Source organism: Helianthus annuus, chromosome 11, assembly GCF_002127325.2.
Source record: "Helianthus annuus cultivar XRQ/B chromosome 11, HanXRQr2.0-SUNRISE, whole genome shotgun sequence".
Classification (NCBI taxonomy): Eukaryota; Viridiplantae; Streptophyta; class Magnoliopsida; order Asterales; family Asteraceae; genus Helianthus; species Helianthus annuus.
In genome coordinates this window covers 142,283,260-142,298,902 of record NC_035443.2, presented here as the reverse complement: position 1 = coordinate 142,298,902, position 15,643 = coordinate 142,283,260, and the positions used below count along the sequence as shown (strand labels likewise).

The window sequence follows — 15,643 nt, the reverse complement described above, 5'->3', positions numbered from 1 at the left end:
AACTTATGCTTTAACGTGTTAAAGGCTTCTTCTTGTTTAGGTCCCCAATTAAACTTAGAGGCTTTCTGGGTTAGTGTGGTTAATGGTGTTGCAATCTTTGAGAAGTCTTGAATAAACCTTCTATAGTATCCTGCTAACCCCAGAAATCTTCTGATTTCAGTGGGATTCTTCGGTACTTCCCATTTCTTGATGGCCTCGATCTTTGCAGGGTTAACTTGTATTCCACATTCATTTATCACGTGGCCTAGGAATTGCACTTCACGTATCCAAAATTCACACTTAGAGAACTTTGCATAGAGTTTTTCTTTCTTGAGCAATTCAAGGACTGCTCTTAGGTGTTGTTCATGTTCTACCTCGTTCTTAGAGTAGATAAGGATATCGTCAATAAAAACGATCACAAACTTATCGAGGTAAGGTTTACAAACCCTGTTCATGAGGTCCATGAACACTGCAGGTGCGTTGGTCAGTCCAAATGGCATTACCAAAAATTCATAATGACCATACCTAGTCCTGAAGGCAGTCTTAGGTATGTCTTCTGGTGCAACTTTCACTTGGTGGTATCCAGACCTCAAGTCTATTTTAGAGAAATAGCTTGCCCCTTGTAATTGATCAAACAAGTCGTCGATCCTGGGCAAAGGGTATTTATTCTTTATAGTGGCTTTATTCAAGTCTCTATAATCGATGCACAGGCGCATCGTCCCATCTTTCTTCTTGACAAACAAGATGGGTGCTCCCCATGGTGACGAACTGGGTTGGATAAACCCCTTGTCAAGTAACTCTTGTAGTTGCTTCTTGAGTTCTTGCATTTCTGTCGGGGCTAGTCTGTACGGCGACTTAGCAATCGGTGATGTACCGGAAACTAGGTCAATGCGAAACTCAACCTGTCTATCCGATGGTAGTCCCGGGAGTTCGTCGGGAAACACTTCGGGGTATTCTCGTACTACTGGCACGTCCTCGACCTTCTGCTTTTCTGTAGTGTTTACGACATATGCTAAAAAGGCAACATACCCTTTCCTTAGGCATTTATGTGCTTGTGCTATCGTGATGAGGTTCTTAGTCTTGTCAGTGCGGTCTCCCGATACAGTTAGTTGTTTATCGTTGGGTAATCGGAGTTGGACGATTCTTTTGTCACATATAATTTCCGCATGATATGGTGTCAACCAGTCCATTCCTATGACTATGTCGAATTCTCCAAGTTCCATAGGCATTAGGTCTATAGGGATAACATGGTTGTTTAAGCTTATTTTACAATTCTTAACTATGTCAACTATGTCAACTATGTCAACTATCTCTCTTTGACTTCCATCAGCCATTTCTACTGTAAAGGTATGATCTAGGGTTTGGGACGCCTGGTTCAAGAAAGGTCTAAAGGTAGTCGACACTAGACTTCTATTTGCACCGGTATCAAATAACACACGCGCATATACATCATTTACGAGATACGTACCCGTGATAACGTCTGTATTGGTCTTGGCTTCTTCCGTGGTGAGTACAAATGCCCGCCCTTTTGGCTGATTTGGTTGTGTCCTATCATTTCTTTTAAGTTCGGGACATTCAGATCTCATGTGGTTAGGGTCTCCACATTTGAAACACTTCTTCTTTTCCTTGCATTCTTGAAGAGCATGACCCGTCTTTTTACAATTTGGACAAGGAAAACGACATTCCCCCGTATGAAAGCATTTGCAAATTTGACATTGAGGAAATGTTTTAGGCCTTTTAAAGTTGTTATTCCGGGTGTCCCCCTTTCTTTCTTCCCACTTTCTTTTTGGTGCGGGAGATTCAGCCTGCCGCAGAATCATCTCGGCAGCCATGACGGCGCCAGCCTCAACAGTTTCTGCAAAAGTCTTGGGGGATTTGGATTTGATAAACACCCTCATTTCAGAGGGTAGACCCCAAATAAACCTATTGATCAGTTGTTCCTCGGTCAATGCTAAATAAGAAACCAGTCGAGATATGTCGTTGAAACGAGAAACATATTCTCGATAGGTTTTATTTCCCATTTTTAATTGAAAGAATTCCACTTCCAGTTGCTCAGTCTCACTAGGAGGACAATACTTAGCAAGAAACTTTTGAATAAACTCTTCCCACTTCATCTCCTTAACCTTTTCTTTTCCCTCTGTTCGGACCACAATGTTCCACCAGTGAAGCTTCAGCTTCAAACATATGTACCGTGAACCGTACTTTGTTGCGGTCATCACACTCACATATGTCTAATACTGACTCCATTCTGTTGAGCCAGTCTTGAGCTTCTAGTGCTCCCTTTCTTCCGTCAAAGGACTGCGGTTTACAGGACATGAAGTGCTTATAAGTACATTCCTTTGATTTGGGATATTCACCTTTTCGTTCTAGTGGCGTGGAGGCTGCTGAGCTTTCTTCATGTCGCTCTCCAGATTGGTTAACATTACCGGTTTGTGCATTCTTCATTACCTTAGCCACTTCCACAGCTATATTGTGGATATCCTCAGTATTTAGACGCATGCTTGTACTAGACCGGGACCTAACACTATGAGAGGGAGTTCGAGTCCTATAAGAATCTTCCTCTCTCCTTCTGTTATTCTGATTATTTCTAGACCCTTATTCATCTCCATGTTCAGACATTGTCTCCTTCCTATAGGAATATGAGTATAAAGATTTACTAGTATGTATGATACATCATTATAATATAACAACTATATACATCACATAGATATATATATATATATATATATATAGCACATAAAAAGGCACAACAAGTTTACTTCTTCTAGCGTCACTCAATTGACTATGCAAGTACTTTTCCTGAGAACATGTTATTTGGCCTAGTCTGAGTGTGCTATTTAATCTTTAGAGAACTACTGGTTAAAGCTTAGGCATTCCTGCAATACCTAATTCGCTAAAACCTCGGGCTCTGATACCAACTGTAACACCCTCACCCCGTAACCCGGGTGATTGTGCACAATTGATACACTTACAGCGGAAACAAACTACTTTTATTAAAACTTATAATAGTCTGAGTACAACACTTTATTTATTTACGAACTTTTGGCAACTAAGAACTCCTTGATCTTCTAAAACTCCCCAACTGTCAAGTAGTTCTTATAGCTTTCCTCATGACTAACCTGAGATAAGTATACTCAAAACGACGTCAGATATATACTGGTGAGCTCATACTATACAATTTTTATAAAGACAGACCACATTTTACATTATATGCATACACAATATGGGCATGTGACCACATTATAGTCAGGTTGGACCTCATTGAACCTTATAGGTCACATTTGACTTGTCACAAACCACCGTACAAGAGACATACTGGTCCTCCAGCTGTGTCCCCCTACGGCCGTCACATAGGTATGAGTGTGTGTCGCTGGACCTTATAAGCACGAAGTGCCTGTGGGTACAACACCTTATTACCCTTCCCAGAGTGACACACCTCATTAAGCATAATAGGATCCCATATACCCCTACTGACACATGCATACTGTAGCATTCTCATTATTACCAGTTATGGACGAGTATACTATCACAGTTTAAAAGACAAGTATGATGACTCACCTGATTAGCAATTGCTTAACAGCCGCTAGTAATACTGGGTTATGTCTCAAGGTCCTGACACAATTACATAATCCTAGGTTAGGTAATGGTACACCTAACTAGTCATTATCATGGTTGGATATTGGTTAACCCTACCTTGTTTAAGCATGGGTGATCAGTCCATGCCTAACTAAGGCTAGGCTACCCAATACCCGCCCCTGACAATAACCCTAGTACCTAAAAATAATACTAACACTACTACTACTAATATATTATTACTAATAATAAAACTAATATTAACTACTAAAAATAAATAATAAATAACTAAACATAAACTTAAACGAGTGTATACCTCAAAACTTTTTACGGCACGTTGATGTAGAGTTTCCCTACTCCTGCTCTTACTCGCGCTCCAAAAACGACTATTAACAACACCCAACGGGGTATCGTATATTCAGGATTCTCTATACTAGAGCATTCCCGTTAAAAAAACTGGTACCTAAACAACCTACTGAGACTCTTATTTAAAGCAAGCAAGCAGGCACCTCAAATCCTTTTCTGGTCTGTGGGATTCAATTGACGTGCCTACCTACCTGCTTAACCTGCTAGCTTGCTTGCTTATATATATTAATTCAGCTGCTTAACTCGTTTTTCTTGTATAACTTTTAAAATATGACGTTTTATAAAACGACGAATATGTCAAACGAGCATATTTTTATCTACGTTTTAACCTAAGTTTCATTAAAAACGGAGTAAGGTAAATAAAATAATATATTTAATTATTAATATTAACGGTCTCCTATATTAGCCAAGGTTTGTCAAGATATTTCACCTTTTACACAATTATCTTACTCGTTTAACAATATATGAAATATAAATTACATATTTCACACGTTTATAACCAGCACATTAAGATTCGGGGTATTACAACCAAAATTTAATATTAAATAAATGGGATAAAACCCATATTATAATCAAACCCTAATTAATAAAACACAAAATTCTTTATTCAGGTAATCATAGCCACTTTATTTAAGCCTTCAGTGCTCCACAACAGGCTTCTATTATATTCACAGTAAGTTACTTGAAACGCGTTTTGAAAACATTTTATCAGCGAAAAATACTGGTGAGCTCATTCATTTGTATAAAAAGACACATTGTTATATTTTACAGAATCAAGGGTGATTACATTGTTTATATCTAACAAATACTCCATTTGGTATTTGTCACTCGACTGGATCTGTGACTATGGTCATATCACACATTGGCTAATCCGTTGTCCGATGGTGAAGATTATCAAGTAATGTATACAAAACCCCACATATCGGCAGTAATTTGCAGAATACAAAAACTTAATCACTGTAAGTATAACTGAAAAACATTTAGGGTTTTGCAAAGCATTTGATAAAAAGAAATAATGAATCACAATGTTGTGAGAAAAAGAAGAATGACTCACATTGTAGACTTCGGGTTTTAACTTAAAGCCTCCTGGTATAATTCCTAATAAAAATATACAATGCACACGTGTTAGTGTAACAACCCAACTCAAACTTTATCGATACATCACGAGATTAAAACCCCAACGTAGTTAACAAAGTGTAGCCTTATTCATGCGACACCTTGGCAACCGTTGCTGGGTTTCGAATCGATCGGACATGGTATCAAATTAGTGATCAGGGGTTGAAATACTTACAACAGGGCAAAACTTCACAGGTTTAAGGGGTAGTATAAAGAAAACGGAGATATCAGAGCGAGTTTCCGCGAAAATAACGTCGAAAGTGTGCACAGGATTCTGTCCCAATGCATTTATAGGGCAAATGGGCTGCTCTCGCGCATCGCGCATGGGACTGGTGTCTCTTCCGCGTGTCGCATGGGCGACCTATTTTGCCTATACCAGCTTCATCATGCGTGTAGCCCTGCCACACGTCGCGCTCGGGTAACACATGTATTGGTACTCTCCCGCGACACGCGGAAGATTTAGGGGTACCCCCCGCATGTCTCCTGAGAGTCCAGTTACAAGATTCTTTGTTTTTCAAATTGGTTCGCGCCGTACAAGTCTGGGGTTGCGATCAGGGGTCCTTATAAGGTGTTTTGGGAGTTGTTACATCGTTGTTGTTCTGGATTACGATCAGGGGTTCTTATAATATGTTTTGTAACCTCTACATGTGTGTATACTAAGTTTGATTTTGAAGCTAATACTTGTCATTTCATTTGTTATGATGTGTGTTTTCTTTTGAACATAAAAGGAGCCTATTCATGGTTGTGGATGGAGTCAAATGGGTTTTAGGTTAACTATGGCCTAAATTTTTAAAAAAATGGAGGAACTGAGAAATGTAAGAACAAATCCTCGAGGGTGAAGTTCGAAAGCGGGTAACTAAATATAGTAACGGGGGATGATCAAAGATTGTCATAAGAGAGGTGATTGAAGATGGTGACCAGAAAGGATGTGGGAGAGAGAAGAATAATGTACATGCGGATGTTCCATACTATTACTATTTTTAATCAACATGGTAAAACAATAATTTTGAAAAAAAAAATAACGTTCAAAACTAGAAAACATACATCTAGGGACGAAAAGTGTGTAAGAGGATTGAACAATAAGGACTATAATCGTATCTTATGGTACTTAAGAACAAAAGTCAATATTTCAACATGCCACATGGATAAACTTTATATATATATAAACTAGGTTATGGACCCGTGTGTTACACGGGTTAAATAATAAAAACCGTTACAATTTTGAAAAAAAAACATTTTGGAAGCATAATTGTAAGATTTACATATCGGTTTAAGGGTTTTAATGCACACACTAATGCATATTTTGTGAGAACCAAAAAGATTTAAAGATATTGTATTCATTCATCAATTTGTGTAGAACACATACATGTATCCACAGATAATTAGATAAAAGATGTAAAGTTACCTGACGAGTCGAGATGTTAAAACATCCATTTTGTAATCAACTTGTTGAATAATCAAACAATTTACAAATACAAGTGTAGGTACCACTACCATCTGATTATAGTTGTCTAATTCACATAGTCAAGACAATTCACGTAGTCAGAGTGCACATCCAAACACCCCATAAGTGCATTTTAAATTTGTAATCAAATGTAATTATGCCGTCTAAAAAACATTAAATAAACAAATGTCAACCAACAAGAAACAGAGGTTCCCCAATGATTCTCAATACCTTCTACATTAGCTGCAATGGCTTTCCCCTTTTCAACAATTCTCTTCATACATGCAACTGCATCAATATAAACATTCTGCTATAAAAAGGTAAGAAACAGTACACTGGATGAATAATGATGATAACAATATAATTCATAAAATAACTTATAAGCATTCCAAACAACTTTCCTTACAACCCAGTTGACATTTTCACTTCTTTTAAGCAATTAGTTTTTGCCTTTTTCAAATGTCAGAGATAAAACATATATGAATCGACCCGTATACGGGGCAAAATTGCAACTTTACTTTAATACACAAACTTCAAATTACAATCACATTGCTACGTAATAAACTGTTTTGACCCGTTAAACTAACCCGGCCGTATTGCCGCCTCCAAACAAAAAAAGAGCTTGAACTTGCAAAAAAGTTCATAGAAAAATTATCGAAAACTAACAATGTTGTGGTATTTATGTTTACCAAGGTTTTTTTTTTAATAGAAATACTATTTGGAGGCTCTCTTAATAATTGAGGATTTTGATTATCCTGAATTGAATTAACAACCTATGAACTGTTTGGGTTGGCAACAAAAGAGGCTACAAGAACTGAGATCTAATTCTTTTCAGTTATATAGTCAATTTGATTAAAAGTAAAAGTATTAACAAAACAAATGAGTTTAATTATATTATAACTAAATAATAAAACACTTTTCACCATTGTTATTGATATTGATTAAAACATAGATATACATACGTATATGGCATAGGGAAGACAGTAAAGGTAGCACAGATAAATATAATGCTAATGACGGAAAATAAGCATAAAAAACATGATTTGCACGCTTACCTCATTAGGTTGTTCAACATCAATCCAATGTGAAGGATGCAAGCCAAATCATGCGTTTTGCACCGAACTTCCGTTGTATTACCCATTGCTATATGATGAAAGACCATCAAGAAAAGGGCTTCTCCCTAATTTGAACACAGTAATATTATCAATAAATACAAAAAGAAAAATGAAAACCAACAAATTTAGAGTTCTTTACATAAATAAGTATTATATATGGTGTTAAATGAAGGAAAATTACAAGCAAACGAATAGTAAGTCCCAAACATGAAAATATATTGTTACACAGATACCATTATGGTCCATAAAGTTTGATGAGCCTTTGTGTATGGATGCTCACCATGACGATCCTAGCTTCATTTAAAAAAAATAAGTTATTAAAGAACAAATCTCATAAATAGAGCCCTACTTCTAGATACAGCAAAAACATAATCTCAACATATTTTACCCGTAGATTTTCCAAATATACTATTATTATTTAAGATTACAAGAAACAGAGTTCCACCACAAGCAAAAACAAAGAAAAAAAAACACTACAATGAATCAACTGTAATCAAGAAAAACAAAAACAAAATGGAAAAGAAAGCATTTTTATCAATTTCAAAGTTGACATTTAAATGAGAAGATCACAATAGCTATATGTACATCGATTAAACCTAATTCAGCAACATGTATGTAGAGAACACTTACCAGCTTTTTAGTGGTTTACGCAAAACGACATGGTCAGGAAAATCAGCAAACTTGTAAAACGATACCACCAAGAGTTGAAACTTGAAACTCGTCATCATCTCCGATTCTTCGATTCCAGACACCGAAACGGAATCAGCCGCCGCGAAAGGCGAAGAGATCGTAACGACACGAGATAAGCGAGAGGAGGGAACATGTGGAATGGAGAACAAAGGAAAAAAGATTAGGGCTTAACTGCTTCGCGTTGAAGACGATGATGAATAGATTGAGGAGATAATTCTAGAATTTAGAAGTGTGGCGATAGAATTAGGGTTAGAAGGCGAATTGGGCTTCATAAAGAATGGTCGGGTTTAAAGATCCGTGTGGATGTAAACCGGTATATGGTAATGAGCGGGAAAATAAGGAGAGGTTGGATGTGAGAACGACACGTGTCCAAATTTAGTTTCTTTTATTATATTGGTAAGATTATGGTTAATATTTTAGGGTTGAACACATTCTTACGGGGTAGGCTAAATATACCCCCTCTTATTACTTTTTATACCCCCTTCCTATAAAATCACATTAAAACTTTTACTATTTACCCCCTATACCACTACTAGAAAAATTAAAATTTCTGACACCATTTTCCGTAGGAAATGCGTCACAACTCGCGATTTTCTACGAATTTGTGACGAAATGCATATGTAGGAAAACCACTCGTAGGAAACTGGTTTCTTACGCATTTTCTACGCATTTTCCTACCCATTTCTGACAGAAAAGGACTGTCACAAATTGCTACACATTTTCTATGCATTTTTCTACCCATTTAACGGAAGTTAATTTTTAATTTTTGCTACACAATTATCACGAAATTTAATTTTCTACGAATTTGTGACGAAATGCATATGTAGTTAAACCACTCGTAGGAAACTGGTTTATTTACGCATTTTCTACGCATTTTCCTACCCATTTCTGACAGAAAAGGGCTGTCACAAATTGCTACACATTTTCTACGCATTTTCCTACCCATTTAACGGAAGTTAATTTTTTATTTTTGCTACACAATTGTCACCAAATTTAATGCTTTTTCTAGTGTTATTCTATTTATAAAACATCCAGAGATCGGATACAAAAGTAAATAAAACTAAAAACTATAAAAATTCAATAACATTAATCATAAATTTATACGAATTTACAAACAAATCTGAATCGCATTCCCAATCAAAATCTAAATCTGAATCGCATTCACAAATTTACAAACATAAATTTATCTTGGGCATAACTTCAAAGCCATATGAACTCTCTCTCTCTCTCTCTCCTCACCATTCTTCAATCAAACCCCTAAATATTATTTTCCAGTGAAAAAATATAGATAATTTCTTCAATTGAAGTGTATACAAATGAGCGACCAACAAGAATCCACTCCTTCTTTCTTCCCTTGAAACCGTTACCCATCCGCCGGTTTCAATAACAACAATATTTGTTCATTATCAGTCCTTCCATCAAGATAAAAAGGAAATAAAGAGAAGTGATGGTGAGGGGGTGTGGCCGGTGAACCGAAATGGCCTTTCTTTGGGGTGTGCGGCAGTGATTTCCATCAAGATAGAAAGGAAATAAAGGAAACAAGAATCCACTCCTTCTTTTGCTTTTGCTTAGCACCAGTGATTTTTTTTGAGGGGTGTGCGGCAGTAGTTTTCTCTTAGGGTTTTTTTTTTTTTAGGTTTTGAATGTGAGAAATGAGATGGAGGATTAAATAGGTAGGGTTTAGGTGAGCAATGGACCGTTGGATTGAAAATTAGGTGAACAATTGACCGTAGGATGGTGATCCATGTGAAGTTTAACTAAAGCTTTTGATTGGCTCAATTATGTGTAAAATATTATGCCTAAGTTAGAAAATTGGAATCTATTACTTTTATTATTATTAACTAGTTAATTAATGAAAAAATATTATTATTATTAATATGGTGGCACATAAATTATATCCAGTTTTTTATAAACTTGTTATATCAATTTGTTTTATAAATCACATTAAAAGTGTAATTATATCAATTTGTTTTTATAAATCACATTAAAAGTATAATTATATCAATTTTTTTTTTGAAAATCTCCCTAAGTATTGCATCAACCTGTCTCTCCCTCTTAACCCCTTTCTCTCTATACCTCTGCACACCATCACCAACCATCGCCAATAACCGGCATCAACCACCACTACTTTCAACGGCAACGGCATTATATGGTTAATCGACAGATCTGCAACAAGTATGTCTGAGTGAGAGTCGAGAAAGAAAGAGAAATTTAGTCTTTTAACTCATATGAGTGGTGGCTGGTGATGGTTGACGGACAATTTTAAAAAATAAAGTACAAAACTCGTCAATTTTAAACATAAAGGACAACGCCTGCAAATGGGTATAAAGATAAAGGACAGTCGTTGCAATTCACTCTTCTTTTTATTTACAACTATCAAATAAGATTTAATTATTAATTCCAAAACATACTTACAAAAAATTAAATGTATTATAGTTATATAATAATTAGGGCTGCATATGAACCAAACGTTCGGCGAATAGTTTATAAAAGAACATGAAGGTAATGTTCGCCTTAAACACTATTTATTATCGTTCTAATGCTTGTTTTACGAGAAATTAAGAGCCGTAAATCACATGTTTATATGGTAGTAATAAAACTAGTTGCCTCCACTGAGTCTGAACCAAGCCACTACCACCACTGCCGTCTTTGACCGGCTGAGTTGAAGAAGCTTGATATTGACCAGGTTAACAATACATAGGTAATAAATTTTCCATCACAAATGTGTAGCAAGTTGCTACACATTTCCTACACAATAAATTTTCCATCACAAATGCGTAGCTAGTTGCTACACATTTCCTACACAATATGGTAATAAATATTCCATCACAAATGCGTAGCAAGTTGCTACACATTTCCTACACAATAAATTTTCCATCACAAATGCGTAACAAGTTGCTACACATTTCCTACGCAATAATTAATAATAATGTTGATTAAACATTAAAATATAATCTAAGTATAATAATAAATAATTTATCATAAATGCGTAGCAAGTTGCTACGCATTTCTGACGCAACAATTAATATTTAAATGAATTTAAAATATAAATCTAATTCCAACAAATAAATAATGGTTCCGTCGGAAATGCGTAGCAAGTTGCTACGCATTTCTGACACAATACTTAGAATTAGTATATTTGTCACTATTGTGTCACAAATTGCCCAAAAAAATCAAGGTCTTTTTTCCGTAGGAAATGCGTAGTAAATGTGTCAGAATTTGCGACACATTTTTTTGCGTGTAGCCCTGCCACACGTCGCGCTCGGGTAACACATGTATTGGTACTCTCCCGCGACACGCGGAAGATTTAGGGGTACCCCCCGCATGTCTCCTGAGAGTCCAGTTACAAGATTCTTTGTTTTTCAAATTGGTTCGCGCCGTACAAGTCTGGGGTTGCGATCAGGGGTCCTTATAAGGTGTTTTGGGAGTTGTTACATCGTTGTTGTTCTGGATTACGATCAGGGGTCCTTATAATATGTTTTGTAACCTCTACATGTGTGTATACTAAGTTTGATTTTGAAGCTAATACTTGTCATTTCATTTGTTATGATGTGTGTTTTCTTTTGAACATAAAAGGAGCCTATTCATGGTTGTGGATGGAGTCAAATGGGTTTTAGGTTAACTATGGCCTAAATTTTTAAAAAATGGAGGAACTCAGAAATGTAAGAACAAATCCTCGAGGGTGAAGTTCGAAAGCGGGTAACTAAATATAGTAACGGGGGATGATCAAAGATTGTCATAAGAGAGGTGATTGAAGATGGTGACCAGAAAGGATGTGGGAGAGAGAAGAATAATGTACATGCGGATGTTCCATACTATTACTATTTTTAATCAACATGGTAAAACAATAATTTTGAAAAAAAAATAACGTTCAAAACTAGAAAACATACATCTAGGGACGAAAAGTGTGTAAGAGGATTGAACAATAAGGACTATAATCGTATCTTATGGTACTTAAGAACAAAAGTCAATATTTCAACATGCCACATGGATAAACTTTATATATATATAAACTAGGTTATGGACCCGTGTGTTACACGGGTTAAATAATAAAAACCGTTACAATTTTGAAAAAAAAAACATTTTGGAAGCATAATTGTAAGATTTACATATCGGTTTAAGGGTTTTAATGCACACACTAATGCATATTTTGTGAGAACCAAAAAGATTTAAAGATATTGTATTCATTCATCAATTTGTGTAGAACACATACATGTATCCACAGATAATTAGATAAAAGATGTAAAGTTACCTGACGAGTCGAGATGTTAAAACATCCATTTTGTAATCAACTTGTTGAATAATCAAACAATTTACAAATACAAGTGTAGGTACCACTACCATCTGATTATAGTTGTCTAATTCACATAGTCAAGACAATTCACGTAGTCAGAGTGCACATCCAAACACCCCATAAGTGCATTTTAAATTTGTAATCAAATGTGATTATGCCGTCTAAAAAACATTAAATAAACAAATGTCAACCAACAAGAAACAGAGGTTCCCCAATGATTCTCAATACCTTCTACATTAGCTGCAATGGCTTTCCCCTTTTCAACAATTCTCTTCATACATGCAACTGCATCAATATAAACATTCTGCTATAAAAAGGTAAGAAACAGTACACTGGATGAATAATGATGATAACAATATAATTCATAAAATAACTTATAAGCATTCCAAACAACTTTCCTTACAACCCAGTTGACATTTTCACTTCTTTTAAGCAATTAGTTTTTGCCTTTTTCAAATGTCAGAGATAAAACATATATGAATCGACCCGTATACGGGGCAAAATTGCAACTTTACTTTAATACACAAACTTCAAATTACAATCACATTGCTACGTAATAAACTGTTTTGACCCGTTAAACTAACCCGGCCGTATTGCCGCCTCCAAACAAAAAAAGAGCTTGAACTTGCAAAAAAGTTCATAGAAAAATTATCGAAAACTAACAATGTTGTGGTATTTATGTTTACCAAGGTTTTTTTTTTAATAGAAATACTATTTGGAGGCTCTCTTAATAATTGAGGATTTTGATTATCCTGAATTGAATTAACAACCTATGAACTGTTTGGGTTGGCAACAAAAGAGGCTACAAGAACTGAGATCTAATTCTTTTCAGTTATATAGTCAATTTGATTAAAAGTAAAAGTATTAACAAAACAAATGAGTTTAATTATATTATAACTAAATAATAAAACACTTTTCACCATTGTTATTGATATTGATTAAAACATAGATATACATACGTATATGGCATAGGGAAGACAGTAAAGGTAGCACAGATAAATATAATGCTAATGACGGAAAATAAGCATAAAAAACATGATTTGCACGCTTACCTCATTAGGTTGTTCAACATCAATCCAATGTGAAGGATGCAAGCCAAATCATGCGTTTTGCACCGAACTTCCGTTGTATTACCCATTGCTATATGATGAAAGACCATCAAGAAAAGGGCTTCTCCCTAATTTGAACACAGTAATATTATCAATAAATACAAAAAGAAAAATGAAAACCAACAAATTTAGAGTTCTTTACATAAATAAGTATTATATATGGTGTTAAATGAAGGAAAATTACAAGCAAACGAATAGTAAGTCCCAAACATGAAAATATATTGTTACACAGATACCATTATGGTCCATAAAGTTTGATGAGCCTTTGTGTATGGATGCTCACCATGACGATCCTAGCTTCATTTAAAAAAAATAAGTTATTAAAGAACAAATCTCATAAATAGAGCCCTACTTCTAGATACAGCAAAAACATAATCTCAACATATTTTACCCGTAGATTTTCCAAATATACTATTATTATTTAAGATTACAAGAAACAGAGTTCCACCACAAGCAAAAACAAAGAAAAAAAAACACTACAATGAATCAACTGTAATCAAGAAAAACAAAAACAAAATGGAAAAGAAAGCATTTTTATCAATTTCAAAGTTGACATTTAAATGAGAAGATCACAATAGCTATATGTACATCGATTAAACCTAATTCAGCAACATGTATGTAGAGAACACTTACCAGCTTTTTAGTGGTTTACGCAAAACGACATGGTCAGGAAAATCAGCAAACTTGTAAAACGATACCACCAAGAGTTGAAACTTGAAACTCGTCATCATCTCCGATTCTTCGATTCCAGACACCGAAACGGAATCAGCCGCCGCGAAAGGCGAAGAGATCGTAACGACACGAGATAAGCGAGAGGAGGGAACATGTGGAATGGAGAACAAAGGAAAAAAGATTAGGGCTTAACTGCTTCGCGTTGAAGACGATGATGAATAGATTGAGGAGATAATTCTAGAATTTAGAAGTGTGGCGATAGAATTAGGGTTAGAAGGCGAATTGGGCTTCATAAAGAATGGTCGGGTTTAAAGATCCGTGTGGATGTAAACCGGTATATGGTAATGAGCGGGAAAATAAGGAGAGGTTGGATGTGAGAACGACACGTGTCCAAATTTAGTTTCTTTTATTATATTGGTAAGATTATGGTTAATATTTTAGGGTTGAACACATTCTTACGGGGTAGGCTAAATATACCCCCTCTTATTACTTTTTATACCCCCTTCCTATAAAATCACATTAAAACTTTTACTATTTACCCCCTATGCAAATCATCTTTTTAAAAAATATTCTTTTTGTTACAAAACAAATTCAAAAGTGTAAAAGAAGATTACTGATGTTTTTTTAAATATTAATTTTTTAATTTTTATTTAAATCATATTTTTTAAAAGTTTTCATATATTGTTTCTAAAGACACTTTCTCAAATAGTATTTTGATTATATTTTTTTATTGAACATATTTACAAATAAATAATAACATTTTTTCTTATAACAATAATAAAAAAGGTTTTGAACTTTCTTTTTGAAAAAAAATCTATATTATGTTTTTTTCTCGTCTAGTTTGTATTTCAAAGGTCTTACTTTTATATTTTTTTAATACTTTTGATGTGTTTATAAAATAATTAACAATTTTTATTTATCAAAAAAGTAAAAAAAAATCTTTTAAAATGGCGTTTAAAGGCCATCTATGTAAGTGAACAAATAAACAATAGATACTAAAATTATTTTATCAAACTATAAATTAATAATCTATATAAATTCAAATTTAATTAGTGTAAATAATATGTTATAAACAAGTTAAAACCAGTTTAAGACTTGGATCGAAGTGAACACTTTTCTAAAGCAAAACAAATGGATAGGGTTGATTCACAAATATTTTTCTCTTCTGCATTTAAAAAATATATCAAACTGGTTGATTTCAAAAATATATGTGGATTTTTTTGTAATCAAAAGTAGGTCATTCGAAACCAAAAGTCACGTAAAAACATAAACTTAATTACGAATA

The 15,643-nt window shown here is 34.7% G+C and overlaps 1 protein-coding gene and 2 long non-coding RNA genes across 5 annotated transcripts; all 3 read right to left on the bottom strand.

The window, feature by feature from the left end:
- Nucleotides 1-228: 228 nt before the first annotated feature.
- LOC118484092 lies at nt 229-2,195 on the bottom strand. Its single transcript, XM_035979984.1, has 2 exons — nt 1,009-2,195; nt 229-256 (listed from the first exon to the last, which is right to left on the bottom strand). The coding sequence occupies exons 1-2, from the start codon at nt 2,193-2,195 to the stop codon at nt 229-231; spliced, it is 1,215 nt and encodes a 404-aa protein (XP_035835877.1).
- Nucleotides 2,196-6,552: 4,357 nt separating this feature from the next.
- Nucleotides 6,553-8,555, bottom strand: LOC118483673. Of its 2 annotated transcripts, none has more exons than XR_004871028.1 (4): nt 8,224-8,555; nt 7,827-7,887; nt 7,534-7,658; nt 6,553-6,785 (listed from the first exon to the last, which is right to left on the bottom strand). It is a non-coding gene; the product is annotated as an uncharacterized LOC118483673 (long non-coding RNA). The 2 variants fall into 2 exon arrangements; XR_004871027.1 differs by having other exon boundaries at nt 6,553-6,766.
- A 4,177-nt stretch (nt 8,556-12,732) lies between these two features.
- On the bottom strand, nt 12,733-14,651 carry LOC118483672. Of its 2 annotated transcripts, none has more exons than XR_004871025.1 (4): nt 14,320-14,651; nt 13,923-13,983; nt 13,630-13,754; nt 12,733-12,862 (listed from the first exon to the last, which is right to left on the bottom strand). It is a non-coding gene; the product is annotated as an uncharacterized LOC118483672 (long non-coding RNA). The 2 variants fall into 2 exon arrangements; XR_004871026.1 differs by having other exon boundaries at nt 12,739-12,881.
- Nucleotides 14,652-15,643: the final 992 nt, after the last annotated feature.